Source organism: Hyperoodon ampullatus, assembly GCF_949752795.1.
Source record: "Hyperoodon ampullatus genome assembly, chromosome: 9".
NCBI lineage: Eukaryota > Metazoa > Chordata > Mammalia > Artiodactyla > Ziphiidae > Hyperoodon > Hyperoodon ampullatus.
In genome coordinates this window covers 64010940-64037698 of record NC_136922.1, presented here as the reverse complement: position 1 = coordinate 64037698, position 26759 = coordinate 64010940, and the positions used below count along the sequence as shown (strand labels likewise).

General features: G+C 39.9%; 1 protein-coding gene across 4 annotated transcripts in view; it reads left to right on the top strand.

The window, feature by feature from the left end:
- The window catches only part of PDE1C (phosphodiesterase 1C), a gene marked incomplete at both ends in the record, with an annotated part of 536637 nt that overhangs the window by 417671 nt on the left and 92207 nt on the right, over positions 1–26759 (top strand). For 3 of the 4 annotated variants that reach the window (XM_079712011.1, XM_079712012.1, XM_079712014.1), the window contains 5 exons: positions 9208–9321; positions 11360–11542; positions 12494–12560; positions 17592–17708; positions 19647–19787. In XM_079712011.1, the coding sequence (XP_079568137.1) occupies positions 9208–9321; positions 11360–11542; positions 12494–12560; positions 17592–17708; positions 19647–19787 (622 nt within the window). The remainder of the gene's footprint in view (positions 1–9207; positions 9322–11359; positions 11543–12493; positions 12561–17591; positions 17709–19646; positions 19788–26759) is intronic. The other variant, XM_079712013.1, reaches the window with a different exon arrangement.

Here is a 26759-nt window from a genome sequence, read left to right as displayed (position 1 = left end):
GAATGGATCACCGTCCTCCAAGTCCACCATTTCTCTATCCCATCTTTCTTGCCTGGATGATGCCTATATGGCCTCAATTCAGCTCTGATGTCACCTCTTCTAGGGAGGACCTTGTTACTTGGAGATTCCTCTCCTGTGTGCTTTCTTAGCACCCTTGTCACACTCTGCCATCACGCTTGCTGTACTTGCACGGTAGGTGCTGATTAGCTGTCTGTCTTCCCTAATTGAGGGAAGGCACTGCATTGTCCCCCTTTGTATTCCTGGAGCCTATCACAGTATCTGCATTCAGAGAGCACCCAGTCAATGTTGAAGGGATGTTTCAAGTACCACAATGTTAATTATAGAAACAAACAGATCTCCAGACAAATATTCAGGTGACATCTTTGGGTGACATTAAAACATAAGCCTGAAATCCCATTTGGAGGAGTTGTTTCAGTTTACTTTCTATGGCATTTAGGTAAGTGGCAGGGATGGGAGTGACAGAGGAAACAGGTGTGTATAAATACACAGAGACGCCTTTGCCTTACAAATACACGGATGTGATAAACTGAGATGGTGATTTTTTTTATTCAGATGAGTTTTTAGGACACATGATTCATTGGGACATGTACGGGAAGTGCTGTAAAGGATCCAGGTCCCTTTGACGTCCTTTCAAACTAACAAAGCCTGTCTGAGACAACAGCCGTTGGTGGCCACACTGGCATTTTAGGAGCTGCTTATCCATTCTCAGGAGGAATAACCTTGGGCAGAATGGACAGATATAAGAAACTTTGTTTCATGACTCTTTATTCCAGTTTATTTTTGCTTGTTCTTTTCTGATTTCATTCCAGCTCAGCAAATGAATGTGCTCTCAAGGCATGGTGTTGAAGGGTTTTTGGGACCTCACTTGGGTAGGGAATAATGCCGAGTCCATGGTAGGGCAGTTTTCTAAGTTAAGAAGTTGAGTTCAAAGGTTGCTTCCTAATAAAGTCAACCCCGTTGGTCCTAGAAATTATCTTTGTGGAAAAAAAGAAGACTTTGTCTCTTCTACTCCAACAACCTTTCAAGTTCCAAAATACAGTGTGTGGGCCTTGCCTCACTTAGTTTCTCTCTTCCAACACTTTTCTACATCCCAAATAATGACATAGTTTCCAAGCAACTCAGCATCCATCCAGGACTTGCTCCAGACCTGAGGGCACTAGGAACCGAAGTGATGCAGCATTTTATCATATGCCTTGTAGCAAAGAAGCCTAGAGAAAGCAAAGAGTTTATGTGGAGAAATGAAAGATTCGTGTAAAGATGCAAGGGCTCATCCACAATGAAATTATACACTCTCTTCAGAGAAAGACGTCTTGCCAAAGTTTGAAAGTGTAAGCTATTCCTAAAATGGTGTTGTGCTTCTATACTGGAACTATTATCTGGCAGCCACAGTGACAGAAATGGATGGAGTGCTGGAAACTATGAACATTCACTCAGAAGAGAAACTCTATTATTATTTTTGTTGTAGTATATGTTTCTCTTCTCCCTCCCTCCCTTCCTTTAGGTGCCCAGACCAAAAATCCTTTTGAATAGTATTAAAAAGCTAGATGTACAGACTGCAACTTACTGTGGGACCTGTCCTTGGGGACATTGGCCTTTTCGGTAAATGAATTCACATAGAAAAACATCCAGACAATCTTTACTAGGAAAACAAAGGAAGGCATCTGAGCCTTCCTGCTTAGCTAGTCTTCTTCAAGTTTAACAAAAATACTTTGTAGTATGGCTATGAAGGATCTTGGCTATTTTTAGACAACCCTTCTTAAGATGGCTTGAGATCCAGGGCAAACCTGTACTAGGGAAGGGTGCCTCCTTATTCCCAAAACTTTAGGACATTTTTCAGTTTTTGAGACTAGTTGGTGACTAGTGGTGAAAGGCTAATTTGAAACTCTTCTACCCACAAAGCAGCAATTTTACCAAGAGGTAGATGGTAGGTGGCAGAGTGGGGTGAGGGTCAAGGCAGGATGTTCCAAGAAGGATAAAGGATTGGAGGAGAGGAGGGACTTAGGGGCCAGTGGAGCAGCACCCACCTGAGTGATACCCTAGAACTCAACAATATTTGAAAATAGGGACATCTGGAATTTCCTAGGGTTTGTGTGGCAGCTACATAAAGCAGAAAGCTGGCAGCTGCGTGGACAGGGACAGCTGTAGCTTATACCTCTGATAGGTGCTAGTCCAAATAGGAGCTGGGTATATAAGAAGTTGGTCACTTTTTTAAAAAAAAGTTCTTATAGTCTTTTTAATGTCATGTTTTGTTTCTTTTTCATTTCTTCTCTCTCCATATGTTCACTTTTATTACATTATGATTTCAGCTTTCACCTTTGTTTCAAAGATCTGTTTTCCTGAATTTTATTGAACACAAAGCAGATGCTCCCTAAAATTTACTTGTGTTTCCTTTAATGAATCTTCTTTTGAAAAGTGAGTCCTTCCTCTGCATTTTGAAGACTATTCTCCACTTTCTTTATTGCTGAATCTTTCTGTAGCTATATCTTTTTCCTGTTTAGTTGTCTTTGAATAAAGAGAGGTGAATGTTGCTGAGTGTTTTCCATAAACTGTGTGGATGTGTTGTCCTAGGCTACGTTCCTGTCTGCCAGGGTGTTAGTGGATCTCCTGCTCATCTCATTAACTAGAGAGATGGGAGTAGATGTGAATTTCTAGTATGTCTTATGCATCCCGCAAGTACTTTATTCTGTGTCATTTCATCTCTGGCTTTGTCAAAGCCACTGGGCTAGGGGTTTGCTTCTGTTTATAGCTTTCTGTTAGGTCAGACTTTTGCACTGGATACATAAATGTGGCCGTGCCTAATGTCTGTCAGGCACTGCTGGTGACTACATCTGGGGGAAGCCCCACACTGCTGATTTTCTGCTAACTATGGCATAAAGTCTGGGACTTTCCAGGAGAGATGATTTTCAGTGCTGCTGATCTGAACTGCTGAGTGGGAGTCCAAATGATGCTTTCCCCGAGAACACTACTCCTGCTCTGGCCTAAGGTCCTGGATGACATATTGCAGAATGATATGAGGCTCTTCACAACTCAGTTCCCCCAATATTGTGCTTTCCCTGGAGTGGGAATTGTTAATAGTAATGGCTATAAAGTGATATTAATAGTAATGGCTATAAAGTGATATTCCATATAATGTTCTTAATAATTTCAATTGTTTTCTGAATGATTATAATGAGTTTTTAGTCCATAAAAGTGACATAGGAAGCATTTACACTAGGAATAGGAGCTTGTCTTAGGAAAAGAAGATGTATCAGCCCTTTTCATGTGTAGTTGTCCTAGTATAGTTAGCACTATATTTCATCTACCACTCATTTTTAATCTTTTAAAACTACTTTTCCATGTTGTTAAGGTTGGCTTTGTTAAATCTTGGTCATGAGTCTATTTATTTATTTATTTTTAACATCTTTATTGGAGTATAATTGCTTTATAATGGTGTGTTAGTTTGTGCTTTATAACAGTGAATCAGTTATACATATGTCCCCATATCTCTTCCCTCTTGCATCTCCCTCCCTCCCACCCTCCCTATCCCACCCCTCTAGGTGGTCACAAAGCACCGAGCTGATCTCCCTGTGCTAAGCGGCTGCTTCCCACTAGCTAGCTATTTTACATTTCGTAGTGTATATATGTCCATGGCACTGTCTCACTTTGTCCCAGATTACCCTTCCCCCTCCCTGTATCCTCAAGTCCATTCTCTAGTAGTTCTGCATCTTTATTCCTGTCTTGCCCCTAGGTTCTTCTGATCTTTTTTTCTTTCTTTCTTTCTTTTTTTTTTGATTCCATACAGATGTGTTAACATACAGTATGTTTTTCTCTTTCTGACTTACTTCACTCTGTATGACAGACTCTAGGTCCATCCACCTCACTACAAATAACTCAGTTTCATTCCTTTTTATAGCTGAGTAACATTCCATTGTATATATGTGCCACATCTTCTTTATCCATTCATCTGTCGATGGACACTTAGTTTGCTTCCATGTCCTGGCTATTGTAAATTGAGCTGCAATGAACGTTGTGGTACATGACTCTTTTTGAATTATGGTTTTCTCAGGGTATATGCCCAGTAGTGGGATTGCTGGGTCTTATGGTAGTTCTGTTTTTAGTTTTTTAAGGAAAATCCACCCAGAGGTCTCTGAGACTATCCTCAGTTCTTTTCATTCTTTTTTCTTTCTTCTGCTCTGCAGTAGTTATTTCCACTGTTTTATCTTCCAGGTCACTTATCCGTTCTTCTGCCTCAGTTATTCTGCTATTTATCCCTTCTAGAGAATTTTTAATTTCATTTATTGTGTTGTTCATCTCTTTTTGTTTGCTCTTCAGTTCTTGTAGATCCTTGTTATACGTTTCTTTTATTTTCTCCATTCTATTTCCAAGATTTTGGATCTACTTTACTATCATTACTCTGAATTCTTTTTCAAGTAACTGGCTAGTTCCTCTTCATTTGTTAGGTCTGGTGGGTTTTTGCCTTGCTCCTTCATCTGTGTATTTCTCTGTCTTCTCATTTTGCTTAACTTACTGTGTTTGCGGTCTCCTTTTCGCAGGCTGTAGGTTGGTAGTTTCTGTTGTTTTTGGTGTCTGTCCCCAGTGGCTAAGGTTGGTTCAGTGGGTTGTGTAGGCTTCCTGGTGGAGGGGACTAGTGCCTGTGTTCTGGTGGATGAGGCTGGATCTTGTCTCTCTGCTGGGCAGGTCCACGTCTGGTGGTGTGTTTTGGGGTGTCTGTGGCCTTATTATGATTTTAGGCAGCCTCTGTGCTAATGGATGGGGTTGTGTTCCTGTCTTGCTAGTTGTTTGGCACAGGGTGTCCTGCACTGTAGCTTGCTGGTCATTGAGTGGAGCTGGGTCTTGGCGTTGAGATGAGGATCTCTGGGAGATTCTCACCGTTTGATATTACGTGGAGCTAGGAGGTCTCTTGTGGACCAGTGTCCTGAACTTAGCTCTCCCACCTCAGTGGCACAGCCCTGATGCCTGGCTGGAGCACTAAGAACCTGTCCTCCACATGGCGCAGAATAAAAGGGAGAGAAGGAAGGAAGGAAGGGAGGAAGGAAGGAAGGAAGAAAGAAAAGATAAAATAAAATAAAGTAAAATAAAGTTATTAAAATAAAAAATAATTATTAAGAAAAAAATTTTTTAATAAAAAAAATGGACAGACAGAACCCTAGGACAAATGGTAAAAGCAAATCTATACAGACAAAATCACACACAGAAGCATACACATACACACTCACAAAAAGAGAAAAAGGGAAAAATATATATATATTGTTGCTCCCAAAGTCCACCTCCTCAATTTGGGATGATTCATTGTCTATTCAGGTATTCCACAGATGCAGGGCACATCAAGTTGATTGTGGAGATTTAATCCGCTGCTCCTGAGGCTGCTAGGAGAGATTTTCCTTTCTCTTCTTTGTTCTCACAGCTCCCGGGGTTCAGCTTTGGATTTGGCCCGGCTTCTGCGTGTAGGTCGCCTGAGGGCGTCTGTTCTTCGCTCAGACAGGACGGGGTTAAAGAAGCAGCTGATTCGGGGGCTCTTGCTCACTCAGGCCGGGGGGAGGGAGGGGCACGGAGTGCGTGGCGAGCCTGCGCAGTGGAGGCCAGCGTGACGTTGCACCAGCCTGAGGCGCGCCGTGCGCTCTCCCGGGGAAGTTGTCCCTGGATCATAGGACCTTGGCAGTGGCGGGCTGCAGAAGCTCCCGGGAGGGGAGGTGGGGATAGTCACCTGTGCTCGCACACAGGCTTTTTGCCTTAGTGTCTCATGCCCGTTTCTGGTGTCCGCGCTGATAGCCGCGGCTCGCGCCCGTCTCTGGAGCTCCGAAGTTTCCCCTCTCGGCCACCCGCAGTCTCCGCCTGCAAAGGGGCTTCCTAGTGTGTGGAAACCTTTTCTCCTTCACAGCTCCCTCCCACTGGTGCGGGTCCCGTCCCTATCCTTTTTTTTTTTTCCCTCGGTACGCGGGTCTCTCACTGTTGTGGCCTCTCCCGTTGCGGAGCACAGGCTCCGGATGCGCAGGCTCAGCGGCCATGGCTCACGGGCCCAGCCGCTCCGCGGCCTGTGGGATCCTCCCGGACCGGCTCACAAACCCGTGTCCCCTGCATCGTCAGGCGGACTCTCAACCACTGTGCCACCAGGGAAGCCCCCGTCCCTATTCTTTTGTCTCTGTTTTTTCTTTTTTCTTTTGCCCTACCCAGGTACGTGAGGAGTTTCTTGCCTTTTGGGAGGTCTGAGGTCTTCTGCCAGCGTTCAGTAGGTGTTCTGTAGGAGCTGTTCCACATGTAGATGTATTTCTGATGTATTTGTGGGGAGGAAGGTGATCTCCGCATCTTACTCTTCCACCATCTTGAAGCTTCTCCAGTCATGAGTCAATTTAATTGGAGATTCATGAATCTATCCTCCTTGAAAGATCACTGTCCCACAGTTGGCCTTAAAGTTTTTTGTTTTTGTTTTTATTTTCTGGAAAAGCATATTAATGATGAAATTTTGAGCTTGTCCACAACTGAGAATGTATTTGTTGGCTTCACATATACGTGGCAGTCCTAGTATACATAGGTAGATGTAGATATCTTGAATTATACCATATTATTTTCAAAAACTGGTGTTGTTATTAAATTGCTTTTTGATATTTGGCATGGTTGAAGTCTTATGGCCAGCTTGAATTTTTGTTACTTTGTAAGTAATATATTTTTTTCTCAACAATTTTCATCTTTTTTTTTTTATTCTTGGAGATAAAAAATTACAACTGCATATGTTGGATTTCTTTTTCTGGTTTTATATGATCCCTTTTCATCTGCTTATAAAGGTTTTTCTTCAGTCTAGGAAAACTTATTTGATTAAAGCTGCTTCTGTTGGTTTATTTCTTATTTCCTTTTGTAGGAAGATAGAATCATCTGGTTCTTATTTCTGTTAGTCTTGTAGTTTCTGTCATCATTTTTTATGTTTTGTCTTCTCCTCTCAGGTTTCGAGAGCTGAGATGGGTCCTGTTAGGGATTCATGTCAATTCTTGGTAGAATCTTTAAGCCCCAAATCAAGGAAGAACATTTTTAGGAAGTTTAAACTTACCCTCATTTTTCCTTGCCAGTGGAGAGTCAAAACAGGCTGGGGGTAGTTGGGCTTCTGGAAGTGAGAGTCAGAATTGGAGGCAGACTTAGCCAGGAATGTGTTTTGCTAAAGAGCTTCCATTTCTTATTTGGAACAACTCTCAGGGCTTGCCTCTGCAGTCTCCCCATTGTTTGGCAGGCTGGCTGTCCACTGTGTGTGAGGGACTGATAAACCCTTCCATGCCAACTCCCTGTCTTGCACTGCCCTTGAAACCAGAACACTTCCTAGTGCTGCTAATGGGATCCACAGGCTAACCCTCACCTCCAAGACTGCAGAGGCCTCTGCTGATTTCCTTTGCATATTTCCCTTTTGCATGTTGGAGATTCACAAGTCAGGTAGCCACTACCCTCAGTCTAATTTCCTCTGTAGTTTACATCCCTGAAATTCCTGGGAATTTATTTTGTATGGCTGACCCTCTTGCCTGCTTGTTAAGGGTGATCCTGAGTTTTTCCTCTTTCTTTATTGTTGATAATTTTCATGTAGATCTGGAGGGGAGTGGTTTATGCCTTGCAGAGAAGTTGACCTGTGCTCTCTTATAAATGCAAATCAGAGGATATTTTGAAGTCAGGAAAGTGGGAGCAGCCTTGGGAAATGGAGACTTGATAATAATCTTAAGTATCCTGATAGCGTGTTTCTCATCTGGTTACCTCTGATGACCAAGGTCACTGAATAACAACAATGACAATAGTGATAACAAATGCCTTTTAAAAAAAAACAACGGGGAAATGGGGGAAGTTGTTCAGAGTACAAACTTACAGTTGTAAGATAAATGAATTCTGGGGATCTAATGTACAACCTGGTGGTTATAGTTAGCAAGTACTGGTTTTAAGTATTGTATACGAAAGTTGCTAGAATAGTAAATCCTAAATGTTCTCACCAGAAAAAGAAATTAAATTTGTGAGGTTTTGGCTGTATTAACTAGCCTTACTGTGGTAGTCATTTTGCAACATATATGTGTATCAAATCATCATGTTGTATAAGGACACAATGTTATATATCAATTATATTCAGTAAAGCTGAAAAAAATTACCAATCGTTGGTCACATGGTTGATGTGACTACATCAATATCAATTTGATTGAATCTTTATATCAACCTAGGAAGTTTGGTGGTTGCTTCTTCATTTTATAGCTGACATTCAGCTATTGCCTGGGATTGCATAGCTAATAGTCTGTGATGTACAATTCAAACCCAAGGTTGTCCTCAAAGTTTCTGTTCTTTGCTGGCTGTCAAAGAGCCTGAAGACTTGTCCAATCTCCATATCTCTGTGGTATTTACAGTGTTCCCAGTTGCTGGTCTTTGATAATCTGTTGGCATTTTATTGCTCTCATATGTACTGAGTCCTTCTCTGTGGGGATAGTGTTCATATACATAAGAGGAGAGCATGTTTTATTGTTTCTCTTTTACTGTCTGGAGCTCTTGACTAGCAGTGGGAAAGGTCTTGTCCTCAGTACCTTGGTTTGTCATCCATCCTCCTTAAAAAAAACAAAAAACAAACAAACAAAAAAACTAGGGTATTTATCTACTCCTAGAGGAATTCTTCCTGTCCAGTAAAACAGTTTGCCTTCATGTATTCCTTATGGAGCCCTCCGTGGTTATTTTGGTGGTCTAAGTCTCCTCACCTGTCTTGGAACATGTGTGGGCCATGGGACTGCTATTCTCTGTGGTCACAGCTGAACAAAGTACCTGCAACATAGCAGGATCTCAAGCAGTGTTTGGTGATGTTGTTGCTGGTCATGCTTTACTACATACAGTTAGGACCAAAAAAATATGAAAATCAGAAGAGAAGCAAAATCACTGATAATTTAGGAAACTCTTAGCAAGATAAAAGGTAGTTAGAAAGTGTTGGGGGCTGTCAGTGCCTGGTAGATGAGAATATTTTTGTTCTTGATTTAGAGTGGAAAAAATGTGTGCATTTATTTTATAACTTGCTTCTTTGAGAAATACTGGTCAGTTCCATCATTAGATTTGTATTTTCCTTTCAGATATATTGGGATAAATAAAAACATTTAATGGCTATAAACTGTGTCCCTCTAATTGTAGGATTATCTTTGGCTTCCTCTAATTGTTTTTCCTCTATTCTAATTGAATCATGTCTTTTCCCTCCAGGTTACGGTCTTTGGTCAAACAATTAGAGAGAGGGGAGGCTTCAGTGGTAGATCTTAAGAAGAATTTGGACTATGCAGCCACAGTGCTTGAATCCGTATACATTGATGAAACCAGGTAAGCTAAAATGACAAGAAGTTGATGTGGTAATATAAATTTTCTGTTATATGGCTTTTCTGAAATGTCCCCCATGGCATGTAGGAGGTAGCATTCAAATGATTGGTCTTGGAGCTTTAGTTTTCACAAACAAGTGGGGTAGATTTGGACATCACATATCCTCTGTACATGCTCATTTATAAAAAGGAGCTAATAGAACTTACCTCTCACATGCCCATTATGACAGTGAAGTAAGAAAATGTAAGAGGAAAAAAAGTGATTTTAAAAAATCTTACCAGGGCATCCCAGGTGGCTCAGTGGTTGAGAATCCGCCTGCCGATGCAGGGGACACGGGTTCGTGCCCCGGTCCGGGAAGATCCCACATGCCCGGAGCGGCTGGGCCCGTGAGCCATGGCCGCTGAGCCTGCGCGTCCGGAGCCTGTGCTCCGCAACGGGAGAGGCCACAACAGTGAGAGGCCCGTGTACCGCAAAAAAAAAAAAAAAAAAAAAAAAATCTTACCAGATTTTTAATCAAATGTAAAGTTCGACTGGAATTATTGAATATTATTCATCTCAGCCTAAAAATTATGTTCATGTTTTAATTCATGTTATCTATCTGTAAATGGAAGCTTCTGAAGGGATGGAGAAGCATTTGTTCTCTTAAACACCCAGTATTCCTCCCTTAATCCTTAGGTATGTTATTGATTTACTTAGCAGACCCTCTCCACTTGAATTATCCATAAATACTAAAGCACTTCCAGTTACTATTGTAAAATGAATTTGAAAGTAACAAAATTGCTTTTCTTTAGAAAAGTGTGGAAATGGTAAACATGAAAGGCTTTTCTTCTTTTTTCTACTTCAGACAAGCTTCTCTGTTAGTATTTGTGTTGTATTACTTTTCTATGCCAAATTCCAATCCAAAAGGATTTCCCAGTAATCTAAGAATTGTGTGGCTTGGTTTTCGGTGATATGCTTGGTTCCTAATTTAAGGAAATTTGATACCGTAGTTTTTTCCCAAATGTTACATTTTTCTCCCCTACCTCCCAATTGATGGGTCTAAAGGGAAAAAAAACAAAACAAAACTTTCCATTGACACCTGTTTTTACTGCTTATTTTTAGTAGGGCTTAGTATAAGTATAAAATACAACATTCAAAGTTTTATTGTATTTTATTACTACTTATGTTCTGTTCTAGCCTGACCTATGAACACATTTGAAAAATCTGCTGAGCACACCTGACAGATGACTTAAATCACTGTGTTCAAATAAAGAACTGCATTGTTTTGGAAATTTTGCTTAAATTTAGACATTTAAGTTTCTGTAATGTCCTAACAAACTAGAGAGAATAGCAGTTGATATTATTTGGGTTCATTACTTCAGAGGACTGATTTGATGTGATTTGGGTAATACTTTGCAGTCTTTCTTTTTCTTTTTTAAAATTTATTTTTATTGAGATATAATTGACATGTAACATTGTATAAGTTTAGGGTGTACAATGTGTTGAATTGATATATTTATATATTACAATATGATTACTACCATAGCATTAACTAACACCTCCTAATTATTATTTTTTGTGGTGGCAACTATTAAGATCTAGGCTCTTAGTAAGTGTGAAGTTTATAATACAGTATTGTTGTCTATAGTTTTTAAGTGCCATTATTTTTAAAACAAAATAATGCCACATGGCCATCTATGAAATAAACCTCCCGGTGAATGCATTTTTAAATGGAAGGTTTAGATTCCATTCAAATTCCACAAACCATCTAGGAATAAAGATACTGGGTGCTCCTGAGCGCAATGTGTCTCGGACCTACAAAGCATGAGATAAAGTATATTTGACTTTCTCTGATTCCTTTGTTCCTTTGTCCAGCCTGAAAAACAAATGGTGGGCTTTCACAAGCCTTGTCAAAAAGGTGCTGGATTTTTTTGTGGCCAATTTATTTTGGTTTCTTTGCACCTGTGTATGCAGGTGGGGTGGAGAGAAGGAACAGCTGCTTTGAACAGAGAGCTCTAACTTCAGATTTAAGCTGTGTCCTGGTTCTGTTTCTTGGGTTCAGGAGACTCCTGGATACGGAAGATGAGCTCAGTGACATTCAGTCAGATGCGGTGCCCTCTGAGGTCCGAGACTGGCTGGCCTCCACCTTTACACGGCAGATGGGGATGATACTCAGAAGGAGTGAGGAGAAGCCGCGGTTTAAGAGCATCGTCCACGCAGTGCAAGCTGGGATATTTGTGGAGAGGTAAAGATGGCTGTCATTCAGTGACAAGGCTGTCATTTAGTGACCAAAGCAGCAAAAGGGACACCAGTTTCTAATAACCAAAGGCTTTGCTTTGATGTAGTTTTGGTATCTTTATAAATGCTGAAAATTCTGGGTGGAAACAGACAGTCTTGAATGAGAGATGGCAAAAACATATCTCCGCAGCATCGTTAGGACAAGCTTTTGCCTTTGCTTTGAATTCTTTTTGTTAATATTAACTAGAGAAGATTTAGTTTGAGTTGAGTCTCTAATTTTTAAAGAAGGACGTCTCATCCATTATCATTTGACACATATAGATGATGTCTACATTTGGAACAGGTTAGAGATGCTTTGTTGAGGGTATTGAGCCAGGGAGGAGTTCATTCAGGGTGTTTGAGTTCCCCATGACACTTTCCAATTTTGTAAGTCACTTTGCTCTCTGAAATTAAATTGCCCCCTTTTCCCAGAAATGGATTCCAGAAATCGATTTATTCTTCCTACAGCCCTTATCACACAATTACACGTTTTAGAAATGCCATGGTCAGCTCGAAGTTCCCTCTAGTTTTTGACAGTTCTAAAGAACAAACTCTTCTAAGTAGGTTACCCATAGGAGTTCTTTTTCAGGTTAAAGTACTACATTACATACTGTCCGTGCTATACTATAATTCACTTCCAGCAGAAGAGGAGACCCATTTTAATAATTTAATTTCCAATTTGGGGCACATAGACTTAATTTTTTTTATTTCCAATGCTGTACATGTTTGAGATTGCTTTAATTTCATTTCATAGGCCACTTGAATGACTATGAAAAAGGTTATAAAAGAAATTTTAGGTTCCGTGGGTCCATCAGATGACATGACTTCTTGTTAATTGTCAATACTGGTATAAGTCTGTGGCCTGCTAATTCTTCTTTGTAAGACATAATATTGCATTTTTCCCTTCTGACTTTGCCAGAATGTATAGACGAACATCAAACATGGTTGGACTGAGCTACCCACCAGCTGTTATTGAAGCATTAAAGGTAATACCAATAAAAAGGTCTTACAATGTTCAAGGTACCTTATAAAAAGTACAGTTAAATTTCTTGTTAGAAAATGAGAAATTTTCATTTACAATTCTATTTACAGTTTTCCTAGTCATTCCTGACTTCTTTCCTTCATTATCTGTTTGCTATTCATTCTAACAGTATCACTATCTTTTCAGCCTTTGTACTGCCAAATTTTTTAAAAATTGAACTCTGTTTGGTTTCATTTCTTTCTACTCTCTTGGAGTAGTTTAGTGATCTGTATAGCGATCTGGCATTATGAGACTCAGTCTGACTTTGGCCGTAGGAGATCACATTTGTACTGGTTATAAATATTCAACATTAAGAGGATCTTTGGTGATTATAATTCTACCATTATCTGCTTACCTGCTCTATATCCATTTTATAGATGAAGAAACTAAGACTCAGTGAGACTAAAAAAAAAAAAAAAGACACAGAGACAGAACTGAGGTTTGATACCAGAGTTCCAGGCACATAGTAAGCTAAGCTCTCAGTAACATATTACTGCATGAAAGTATGTCCCCCCAGAGCCCTTGTCCTCTTCATATATCCTACTGTGTTCCCAAGTCCCTCACTGAGCCCAGAAGTTCCATGGGAAGTCACACAGATGCTTGAGTTTAAAGGGGCTAAATACTGCAAGATGAGTCCCAATCAGGCAAGCTCTTGGAATTGTATAGAGTATCTCTAAGAGCCCCCAAGTAGATGTATTCCTGTAGAAGTGTGTCCATTCAGACCCATTGGTCTAAGGATATCCCAGCTGTGCTGAAACTGATTTGACTTCTGGATTTGAAGGAGGGGCCGTGCTAAGGTTCAGGATCACAGAGCTGGTTGACATTGCCTGGTGCCTACACAGGGAGTTGTGTCAACTTGCTCAGGGGCATCCCAGCATTCCGACTCTTCTTAAAGCTATTTTAGTCTTTCTCTGAAACCTGAAAAGTGTGTTCCTGATGAAATTTTCAGAAGATAATTTAAATTCCCTTTTCACAGAATCAGAGGTGGGAGTGCTTCTTGATCAATTTAATGTCAAGAGAGGGCCCTTGAGGGTCATTTTGATTTTGTATTTCATAGTCCCTTTCTCTTGACTCAGAGACATTCACTAGCTGAATTTGGGAGACCCTATATATTCAGATCCTCAGTTCTCCATTTTATGTTTCTTCTTAAGTCATCTAGGACAGCAGTCCCCAAACTTTTTGGCACCAGGGACCAGTTTCATGGAAGACATTTTTACACGGACGGGGGGGAGGGTGGGGAGGGTGGTAATGCGAGCGATGGGGAGCGATGGGGAGCGGCAGATGAAGCTTTGCTCGCTTGCCCGCTGCTCAACTCCTGCTGTGCGGCCCGGTTCCTAACCGGGTCGCAGACTGGTACCAGTCAGAGGCTGGGGGGTTGGAGACCCCTGATCTAGGACAGGTAGGATGCTCAGGAAGGAAACAGCAAAAAGACACATGTTTTCTCTCCCTCCTCTTCAACCCCCACTCTAATGCCCATAAATTATTGTGTAATTTACAGCAATGTTTCCCATTTAATCTGTGAAATCACTTCATGAGATCTGATGTTTCATAACACCCACTATGAAGTTGCATTGATTTTCATAATTGAACCCGAAACATTCAGTGAAAATCTTGGGAACATTAAAAGCATCTTTTTTTTTTTTTTTTTTGGTACGCGGGCCTCTTACTGTTGTGGCCTCTCCCGTTGCGGAGCACAGGCTCCGGACGCACAGGCTCAGCAGCCATGGCTCACGGGCCCAGCCACTCCGCGGCATGTGGGATCTTCCCGGACCAGGGCACGAACCCGTGTCCCCTGCATCGGCAGGCGGACTCTCAACCACTGCGCCACCAGGGAAGCCCTAAAAGCATCTTTTATCCTTAATTTCTTCCTTTATCATGAACATAAATACAGGTGGTTATACCAGTGCTAAGAAATTTATGAAAATATTTCTTCCAAATTGGAGCATCTTTTCTATGCAGAATAATTGAAGAAATGTGGAACAACCTGTGATGTGCATGAATTGTTGTTTTATGCTTAGGGAAAAGTAATTCTCAGAGGCACACATGTTGTCTTTCTGAGGGGAACGTTACCTTGATGATTCAGACAAAAAGTAAATACTAACTCTCTGAATTGCTGTCCTTCTCCACACTATTGCTGATGTGTACAGAAGGCTAAAGCTGTTGTTTCTCTTGGTTGTATGCTCTGTTTACTGCAGAAGTTCAAGACCTTTTTACAATGTAATATTTTTCTGCATCCCTAGACTCCAGTTTTATTTTCAGTGGATTGGAGGTAAATTGGAGATATGACATAGATTCTTTTTTTACATAGTGCCTATTAGAAAAAGGTTATGTTCACTCCAGTGCCAGCAATTTATATGGAATCACTATTGTTTTCTTCTATTACAAAAAATTTCCCTAAAGCCTGAGAGAATACAAGTCAATAAAATAATCATCATGCTACTGTCATGTTAACCTTTGTGATTAATGTAAGAACATGGCATAAAATAACATTTAAGTAAAGAGAATACTTCACCACCACCAATTCCTAAATTTTAAATATGTTGCAGTTTTGTTCTTTTTATTTGTTTCCATGCAATGAATACTCACTTCTAATTTGGGGTGTTTTATCTCTAACCTTCTAAGGTGGGGTTATTGGAAATGTAGAATTGTGCTGTTCTTTAGAAGGGCATCTGTTGTGTGACTCAGGAAGAGACACTCTGGACAGACTCCAGGTTTAAAACGGGAGGAAATGAGGAGGTTCAGGCTTTCTTCACTTTAGACTAATAGGAAATTCATGCAGTGTTTCCACAGGAATGGTGCTTGGGCCAAATTTGCTAAGAAAGGAAGAATGGTTTAAGGTGCTTGTTAAAATGCAGATTCCAGGCCACAAGCTAGGATTCTGCAGAGCCCTCCACCAGAGAATCGACATTTTTTTCTGAGTACCCCCAGGTGGTTCTAAAGAACACTGAAATTTGAGAATCACAGCTAAGTCTTCCCAAAAATGAGGGGCTGGAGTGAATGTCTATCTCACTGTCTGTATTTACTCATCCTTCTGTTTCTCTAAGACTTAATATTCAGAATAAATCTTGACTTTTTACTATGATAATCTCTTGATTTCCAGTGTTAGAGAGCTCTTCTCTTTTTCAGTCATTCCAGTGAAGAGGATTAAAAATTGTCAGATATGACAAAGGGTTTTCCTATCTACTGAGTTGTCAGTGGACTTTTCTTTAGGACTATTGGCTAGACAGTGGCTGTCATGACAATGCCAATTACAGTAGCCAAGGTGATGCCAATTACAGTAGCCAAGGTGAAGCTTTAGGTCTTGGATTAATCTTAAATGACCCCACTGTCTATGGCCTAGGCCCTATTGGGGTATTTAGGGCATGAGGCTTGGGTCACAGCATGTATTCATTGAGTTTACAATGTCATCTGTCAGTAATGGTATCACCAAGGGGTGTCAGTGGGGTTATTACCTGGTTCTGCTACCAGTTGGCATTAGACACTTCATTTCATCTCTCTGAGGTTGCCATCTGTGAAACTGGGGAAAGTGATGCCTGTTTCTAGAGTTGTGAGGGTTTGCAAATGTGTATCAACACTTCCCACTGTGCCTGGCACAGAAAATGTCCTTAATACTTGTAGCTATTTCTTTAGTTATTATAATGGAGGAGAAATTATTGAAGGCTGAGGTGAGGTTACCACTAAGTGTGAATTGAAACAATCTATTTGAAACCCTTTTGGAAATATTTGGTTTCACCTATATACAATTTGGTTTTCCTGTGCCCTGGCATCCATGAGAGAGGCTGTTCATGGTCTTGGGGTGATCTTGATGGTTGGGATATTTGGAGAGGGACAGGATTGGGATGGATAGATGATGTTGGAATGCAGTGAGGGCTGAGGTGGGAGTCACTGGATCCAGCAGTTCCTGAGAGCCAAGGTCTCTTCCAGGGGACCATCTGACACCTAGCCTGAACTCAATGTGGTCTCATATGGGTCCATATTGTCACACTCATGGCAGCACACTTTCCTTAACCACTGAAAGGGAGACTCTTGGTATACTGAGAAACCAAATACTATTGCTTTAATTATTGCTTAAACACACCTTTGTTCATAACACCCACAAGTAGCTAGTTATAAGTCAAAGACACATCAGGCAATGTTTACATATATTTTAGAGTCGCTATTTATGGACAAATAAGGCTTTGAACTTCAGGAGCGGTGTGTGAGGAGTGTGTTCAGCTTAGCTCTTAGTTTTACTTTTTCAGTAAAGTGACTTACAGATTTGAGGGCTCAGTCCCCAGATCAGTGACTCCAGAAGTCGTAGCATTTTTCCATCCCGTGAAATGAGGGCTCTCTCCTTGGTTTCAGCTCAGCAGTTTGGATTGTTGAGGTGACACATTACTTTGTGATCTACATCATGCATGTTTCTGAACACTTTTAAGTGGGTTAGCATTCTCAATGGTGGACTAAGAGGAAGTCAGTAGATAGTATCATGGGGCTTGGGAGAAGTTTAAAGTAGGGAACACCCTAGGTTATTGTGAAATCAATTAAAATTTTGGAATTCGGCAGAGATAGTAGAAGGTTACTGGAAAGAGCCTGAGTTTAGGCATCAGTTGAACATGTGTTCGTGTTTTGTCCCTAGCACTGGCTTGCCATGGGTCTTAGGGAAATTAGGTAACTTCTCAGTTTTCTCATCTGTAAGATGTGACTGATCATACCTACCACTTAGAGTTGTCTTCAGGAAAGATTACATGTTTATCACTGATCAGAATGCCTAGCATATGGTAGGTACCTAATAAATTCTAGCTGTTGTTATTACTAATAAAACTATTGAATATTGTATCAGTAAATGCTATGTAGGACTGCCATATTGGAAACAGTTTGAGAGTGGAAAGGGTATTAGAGTCTTAGGCTGTAAATACCTAGGTGAGTGCTGTGGGCTAACTCCAAAGTAGGGAGATTAGTAGCTGTGTAAGTGGCTACCAACTAATGAATTATTTCTCTCCATCCTCTCCTGTAGGATGTGGACAAGTGGTCCTTTAATGTCTTTTCCCTCAATGAAGCCAGCGGGGATCATGCACTGAAATTCATTTTCTATGAATTACTCACACGCTATGATCTGATCAGCCGTTTCAAGGTCAGTGTCTAATTAAAAAAAAAAACTGCACACATTTGTCCATCCTTGCATGATTTGGGGGCTAAGACCAAGAGAATCCTTTTAATGTAGACTGAAAACTCTCTGGGGTGACTTGGGAAGCATCACCTGGACAGCCACTGCCATGAACTCCTCTGTGGTGGGAACTTTTCATTACTCCCTTGTCTGGTGGGCTCATCAGCAGGGGAGAGGCTGGAGCTGCCCATTTAGATCCCAGTCATCCTAGAAGTATGGCTGGAAGCCTGAACCAGCAGAGCTCCCCCGCCGGCTCTGCCCACAGATCTCATTTCAGTGAGACTTCGTGTGCTAATGACCACCACCAGCAAGGAGACAGGAATGGAGACAGAGTGCCCGTCTGTTATCTCCAAAACCTTCTCTTTCGGCCACTTGGCTCAAATTCACACAGATATTCTCACTTATCATCTGTGACAGATCATTGGTATTTCCCAGCCATTCATGCTTCAAATTAATTCTTCACCTTTAAGTAAAGAGCATGAATCGATTCCAGTGTTCCACCTCCTCGGCCTTCTAATTCCACAGACTCTGGAGGTGGGGTCCGGTTCTCTAGAGAACTTGAGCATCATCTGCTGGCATCTGTCATATCTTGCCAATTACATTTCTCTCATCATATGGATGAGTCTCTGGAAAATGCAGGTCTTTTTCTGTATAACATATTGATTTCTCTGGGCAGCATGGTTCTTTATCACTTTCCTAAGGAGTGCACATTTTGGGATATCTTTCTTACATAGCCATAAGCACTTTATGGCAATGGTCCTTAATTTCTTTTGCATCAGAAACCTGCTTGAAGATCTGATGGCTCCTCAAGACCTCAGAAGAAAGTTCCCGTGCATATGCACACACCTTTACCTAGCATTTCAGTGGCTCATAGATCTCCAAAGAACAGCCCAAAGAACCGAGGTTCATTGGATCTTCATTTTTTAAAATGCTAATGAATTAATCTCTCACATCTAAAAGGCTATATTTAAATTTTAAAAATCCACAAATAGTAAATATGGAACAATGTGCCCAAGGAAGAACATAGTGTGGATTCTCATGAAGCACTGTAGTAGTATTTTCCTCATTTTTTCTTATGAATGTGATTTCTAGTCTCCTGGAACATACACTCTCTCCTTTTCCCCCAGTCTTGTAATTGATAATTTACCCCAAGCCAAGGAATTGATCCAGAAAACTATACAATGAATGTTTTCCGAGTCTCCTTATTTTGTACAGGCATTCTGCACTTGCTCACTTTCTGCCAAATAGGAAACGAAGGTGTGTGTGTTACACATATTTGAGACAGAAAGCGGCTAGGATAACTGGAAGTATTTTTCCAAATTGCAAGGCACCAATAATAAATTGCCAAGTAATAAACACAAGAACACAGCTTGTTTCTGTTATAGAACAGACTATCACTTGTGTTTTGGTTTTTTTTTTCTCAGCTGTCCAGTGTACACATCACTCCTTCTAAAGGGTGCAGTTTTCAGAAGGCGGCAGCTTGTGTTTGTCTGCAATCATTTTATAGCTTAAGATCTTTGTGTACTTATGTTTTCCCACAAGTAAATGAGATGCTGCATAGTATGTGTTCATTTATTTCTCAGGAAATAAAGACTTGAGCCTTTGCCTGAGAAATAAATGAGCACCTACCTTTTTGCCCTCAATGTCCTTGAGATGATCCTGTGTCATTACCCTGGGCCTCTGAACTGGAGAACAAAGAACAATTTGCAGGGTGGATCAGGGGCGTCCAGTTAGATTTTCAAATTATCCAATACTTTGTTCAGTGACTTTTATTAACTTAGAAAAGTTCTAATGTCCTCATATGATATCTTACGCCTTCAGAAAGAGGCAGCTAGAGTACCTTAGACTTTTGCATCGTCACTCAAAGCTGCTAAATCACTAGCTAACCTTGCCGCTCTCTTTCAGATCCCCATTTCTGCACTTGTCTCATTTGTTGAGGCCCTGGAAGTAGGATACAGCAAGCACAAAAACCCTTACCACAATTTGATGCACGCTGCCGACGTTACACAGACTGTGCATTACCTCCTCTATAAGACAGGAGTAGCAGTAAGTACAGATAGAAACTCTTAGATTACACAAAAGATGTGATAATTTTTTTTGAATTGGAGGCTGTTTCTATTCTGATGAGGTTGAACCCACAAGAAGTGCATTGTTTCATGGACTGCCTGTTCCCCAGTAATTATCTAACCAATCATGGAAAATCTTGGGGTTCCTTATTGCCTTTGAATTTTTCTCCATCTTGGACTTGATGAAAGAAATATCTGGTAGTGCCTTGTATCCTTACTAGGCTATGGCCAAGTTAAATATAATTTCTATAACTAAATATGTATTTTCAGATATGGAGAGTGGTACTATTAATCTCTTGCTATGGTCAGTTACAATGATAACCATGCATATTGAAATCGTATTGAGTATACTTGGGAACCATGCTGTACACAGTTAGCTTTTGGTTTAAACCAGTAGATCTTTTTCACAAGGACTCTGTTTATTTTCATTTATGTGCATTTGATTTTTTTGAACCTAAGGATTAGTCTTTACCTCCAACCATTTGGAATTTTCTTGCTTGTTTTGAATGTTTTAGCTCTTTAGATATTTTTGAATCTCTGTTCTATAATTCATTGCATTAACAGACCTACTCAACTTGGTTATCTGTGCCTTTGCCTTCTTTACCTTAATATAAGCCATTCACTTTAAATGTATAGCTGTTAGTGACAAACAGCTAGGTCTCTATAGTAAATAGACACTGTGACTTTTTACTTTGAAATCTTCTGAATTGACATGGAGATAGACATTTTTTGGGGGTGTGGTTATTAATTAACCCACAAACCCAGTACACATTTGTTGTCTTTTTCTGCTAGGGTGTGTTGAGAGGCTTGGTCTAATATCTCATATTAAATATGGAATAAAGTGGGAGGAGTGTGGGCTCTAGAGCTAGATATAGTTGCATATAAATCCTTGCATAATTACTTATTAGATTTTGTGATCTATGATAAATTGCTTGAATCTCTGAGTCAGGATTTCCTCATTTCTAAAATAGTGAAAAATATTCTGTCTGTAAAAGTACTGTGATGGTTAGGAATAAAGTATCAAAAGTATGAAGTGCTCTGTCTCATAAAGGAAGCTCAACAGTTAGGAATTGTTGTTATTAAAGATTTCCCCCAAACCTCTCAGCAGTTTTCATTTTTTCCTTATTGTAAAGCTGATTTCTTAAAAATATTGCTTAAAGAGCTGTTTTTTAAATTTTAGAAACACTACATAGGAAACCTGTTTAATATGATAGTTTTGCCCAAAATTTAGAGCACACGTCATAGTTAATAGTGGTTCAGTAAAAGCATGGAGCAAAACAGGGATGCTGATATTAATATTGCTAGTGAGCATTTTTCTGGAGATCTCAGTCAGTGCAATATGGTATCTACAAAAGTTGAAGAAGCATCCTATGAAAATAATTTGATCATCTCCTTTAAAAAAACAACAAAAAAAGCCAACTATAAATTATTAGATCATATAAAAGACCTCAATAAAATATGGATAAAATAGCTGTCTTATACACTGGAAATTAACAAGTATAGTAGAAAAACATACATTCCCAACAGTTATTAAAAAATCTATAAATTACCCATGAAGAACTTCAAAATTAATGAAAAGGAGACTGTAAAACTAAATTAAGGGTACAAAAATAATATTTAGGGCTTCCCTGGTGGCGCAGTGGTTGAAAGTCCACCTGCCGATGCAAGGGACACGGGTTCGTGCCCCGGTCCGGGAAGATCCCACATGCCGTGGAGCAGCTAGGCCCATGAGCCATGGATGCTGAGCCTGTGCGTCCGGAGCCTGTGCTCCACAACAGGAGAGGCCACAACAGTGAGAGGCCCACGTACCGCAAAAAAAATAAAATAAAAAATAAAAATAATGTTTAAATAAGTGAAGAAATACACCATGTTTTTAATGGAAAACCTCAGTATTAAATAGATGTCAATTTTCAATGTTTATAGATTCAAAGCAATACCAATAAAAATTCTAGTAGGATTTAACATGAAACATGATAAGCTGAGTCTAAAATTTATGTAAAATAGATATTTAACAACCTTAGAAAAAACAGTTTTGAAAAAGACAGTGTGTGTGGTGGGGTAGTTCTTACTCTACTAGATGTTAAAATATCTGCTGAAGCTATAGTAATAAAAACAGTGTGGCATTTGTGCAAAAATAGACAAATGTATCAGTGGAATTGATTGGAATTTAAAAAACTGAACCCAAATATTTATTGAACACTTTTTATTTGCCAGGTACTTCTTTACAGGATGGAGATACATTGGTGCTCTTACAGAACGTGCATTCTAGTGAGAGGTTACAGATAGAACACAAATGAAAAAGTAAACAAGAAAATATCACTAGTGTTCTGCAGAGTATTAAAATAGGGCACCCACATAGGGAAAACTGGGAGTTTTATTATATAGTCAGGAAAGGCATCTTTCCAGAAGTAATGTTTAATCTGAGACAGTTGTGATTTTAGGCTTGAGCCATGCTAAGAACTGAAGAAGGTATGCCAGCAGAATTAGTGCAGTATTAGTACAATGTCCCTCATGACTAGAGGGAGTCAAAATGTATACACTTTCATTTATAAAATAAATAAGCCATGGGGATGTAATGTACAGTATAGTGACTATAGTTAATAATACTGTATTGTGGATTTGAAAGTTGCATAGAGAGTAGATCTTAAAAGTTCTCATCACAAGAAAAAAAATTCTATAACTGTGTGTGGTGTGGAGACTTACTGTGGTGATCATCTTGCAATATGTACAAATATTGAATCACTGTGTTGTACACCTGAAACTAATGTAATGTTGTATGTCAGTTATACCTCAACTTAAAAAAAAAAAAAAAAGTCCCTTATGGGAGGACAGCTTTGCTACATTCGAGGAGCAGTAATAAGGCAAGCACATGAGGGGGACAGAGGTTCAAGATAAAGTTGGAGGAGAAAATAGGAGTCAGACCAGGTCAGCTTTGTAGGCCTGGGTAATGAGTTCCAGTGTTATTCTAAGTACAGTGTGAGGCAACTAAAGGGTTTTGACAATGGAATGAGATGATCTGATAAAGACTAGACAAGGATTACTGTGGAGAGTGGATCTTGAGGCGGCTTGTTAGAAGAGATACTGGTGAGATAATGGTAGTTTGGACTAGGAAGGACATTGCTGGGATATAGAGACCAAAAGTTCTATTTCTGAGGTAGAGTTAAAAGAATTGGGTGGTGAATAGGATTTGGAACACTAAGGAGAGGAATCAAGAGGACATCTTAGATTTTTGGGTTTGATAAACAGGGTTGATGAGAGAACCTGGTAGCAAAGTAAGCTTTAGGGGAAGGGAAATCAAGAGTTTTGATTCAGACATGTTGAGTTTAAGATCCTTATTAGATATCATTGTGGAGATGTCAAGCAGGAAGAAAACTAATGAGTCTAGAGTTCTGGAGAAGGGTCAGGGAAGGACATGGAGATTAAGCATTCAGGGGCATATCAATATTATTTAAGAACATGGAACCAGATGACGTGATATAAAGAGAGGGCATAAATAGAAAAGTAGAGGGGCTCTGAAGTGAGTCTTGGAGCAGTTCTAAAGTTTAAAATGAGGGTAAAGAATTAGGGCCAACAATAATAACTAAAAAAGTATGGCCAGTAACATTGGACAAAACCCAAGAGAGTGTGGGGTTATGGACACCAAGGAAAGAAAGTGCTCCAAAGAAAACTGTGACTTATGCGGGACATACTGAAAGGTCTAGTGGGATGAGGACAGAGAAGTGACCACTGCCTTTGGTAACATGGAAGTCATTGGTGCCCTTGTCATGACCAGTCCCAGTAGTTTGGTGGGGATGGAACATGGACTGGAGTATAAGGACAGAATCGCAGGTGAGAAGGTGAGGACACGTCTATAGAAAACAATATTAGAGGGAAAATTACTCAGTTCAAAAAATGTTTTGGGGACAGTTCATTTGGAAAAAACATACTGTTTTTGTCCTACTTGAAATCATTCACCAAATATCAGACAAATGAATTAAAGATGTGAGCATAAAATTTTGATTATATTAGAAGAAAATATGAGGATATGTGTATAGGCTTGAAAAAGGAAATCCTTAAATAAGCCTCAAAACATGAGTTATATAACAAAATATTGATTATTTTGAGTACATGGAAATTAAAGCCTTCTGTAGAATAAAAAAAAATCACCATAATGAAGTAAGTACTTGAGGAAAATGCATAGAGAGCAAGGATTAAGATCCAGATTACATAAATAAATCAAAAAGAAAATGGCACAAATTCCATGGAAAAATAGGAGGAAACACATTGACAGAGTTAAGATTCTCCTATCGTAAAGTCTCTGGCATGGGCTGAATTTTGTTCCCCCTCCCTCAAATTTATGTGGTGAAGTCCTAATCTCCAGTGCCTCAGAATGTGACTATATTTGGAGATAGAGCCTTTAAAGAGATAATTCAGGTAAAATAAGGTCTTATGGGTGGGCCCTAAACCAATATGATTGGTGTCCTTATAAGAAGAAGGGATTAGGACACAGACATGAATGTGTACTGAGGAAAGACCTTGTGAGGATACAGAGAAAAGGTGGCCCTCTGCAAGCTGGGAAGTGAGCTGTCACCACAAACCAACCCTCCTAAAACCTTGATCTTGGACTACTAGCCTCCAGAACTCTGAGAAAATAAATTTCTGTTGTTTAAGCTGCCTAGTCTGTGTCATTTTGTTATGGCAGTTCTAGCAAACTAATACAGTAGCAGAGCCAGGGTTTGGTTTCAGTCTAATATTTAAATATAAAATATAAAAGTTTAAATATTTAGCCATGCTTCTGCAATGCTGGTGGCAATAAAGGACCCCTTATATTCTTACACCTCAGTATCCTCATGTGGTACTTCAAAGTACTGTGGTAAGGATCAAAATGGATGTGAAAATGTACTTTGAAATCATCTGTTTGACATATCTTTAGTTAATACCTACTGTGTACAGTATACTATGGAGATATAAAGGTGAATCATACACAGCCTTTTTACCCCCTAGAAAAACTCTCAAGTCTTTATACTAATGCAAGTTATCATTACATAGATGTTATATCATAGCAGCCAATGATCATGATGTACTGCATACTATTCTTAAATGAGCTCATTTGCCATTGAATTTTCATTATCAATTCAGGCCGTATTCAGAATAATTCTTAAATATAGAAACTACTTCCCACCCACTCTCTGTTGGAAACGCAGCTCAAAACAAGCTTCTTGCATTGCAAGCTTACGAAAACAGTAGGAAGCATTCTGATGAATGGAGAACATATTGTTACACTAACCTTTCATTACAAACCAAGAGGGGGAAAATGCTGGAGAGCATTTCAGCTTTATAAACTGTAAGACACGTAGGGAATAAAAATATCCCATTGATAAAGTGGTGCCTGGGCTTCAACATCAACAGTATTACTCATTGTAATCTGTTTATATTACTCATTATTGCTTAGCTAAGATGCCTAGGAGATGCTTGAATCTTTTCATAATGATTTTGCTCATGTCTAAGAGAAAATCCTTGAACAGAATTAGATTGAAGAGTTGTTGATTGAATAGATATGAATCAGACTCTGAGCTCCAGTCTGCTTTTGAGTTAGGTCAAAAGATTCCAGACTCCAAACCTGTCCTCTGGCCCTTTCATTGCTTTTATCAGGAAAGGTGCTGTTAATTTTCCCTTTGCTTATTTTTTTTTAGAAGGGAGAAGCTGTATATCTTATTCTTTTGATCATATATGACATCATTGTATTTACAAGGGAAATACTAAGGACATCTATCTAAATGGCATCTTGGTGCTAAGTAATTTTATAAAGGTTGTGGTCAGTAGAATTTTGGCCCCCATGACCTTTGCCCTCTGATGTCACACTTGTGAATAAGTTACATTAGATGGCAAAAGGGATTCTGCAGATACAGAAGGTTGCTAATCAGAGGGCCTTAAACTAGGGAGATTATGCTGGATTCTTCAGGTGGGCCCAGTGTAATCACATGAGTCCTTAAAAGTCAAGAGATGTGACAGAAGAAGGGTGAGCAGGACTCAATCAGCTGTTGCTTGAAGATGGAGGACCCAAGTGGAAAGCATGAGAAGGAGATGAATTCTGCCAGTACCCTGAATGCACCTGGAAGCGGATTTTCCACAGAGCTTCTGGGAGGAACACAGCCTGCCAACACCTTGGTTTCAGCCTTGTGAGGTCCTCACCAGAAAATCCAGCCTCATGGTGCTGGCTTCTGACCTACAGAACCGTGTGCCAGTAAATGGGAGTGTGTGCTTTACATTCATGGTAATCTGTTAAGGGAGCAATAGAAAACCAATAAGAGTTGGAAACAGATTACTAAAGAAACTCTATCATTTACCTATCGAAGTCAGAACTTGCTAATAATGTCTCCACTAGCAATGGGGAATTATCCGTGTCTTTTCCTTCAGGTTTTCACTGCCCCCCACGTGTCCCCCCCAACCCACATACATGCACAGCTTGCTCTCCTGAGTCCTACACAGCAGAATTCAAAGTCTACCTTTACCAGTTGTCAAGGTATCCCTGTCATTGAATTAGCTGTGACACTCATATTTTGTAGGTAGGGAAATTCTGGATAGGATCTGTGACTTGTACTTGTCACAGTTTGATAAATCTTGAATAAAATTGTCACAGGACTTAGATTTCTGACATTTTATGGATGGTCATAAAACCTTCGGGGTTCATAGTAATAATAAATTTGGAAAAGGCAAGGAAATCTGAGCTATATTAAATCCCATTTCCCTCAAAATAGCTTCTCCCACTTTCTCTGTTTCTATTAATCCTGCCATCTAATGCCACCCACCATTTTTTCTTTCCGCTCAGGCTAGGAATGTCACGGTCATCTTGAATGCATTGTTTTCTTTGACTGCAGCCTCTTCCTGCCCCTCTGCATTCAGTGAACTGCTCAGCTGTAAGGATTCTACCTCCATACTGTCTGTACATTCTATAAGGACTTTCCAATCCAAA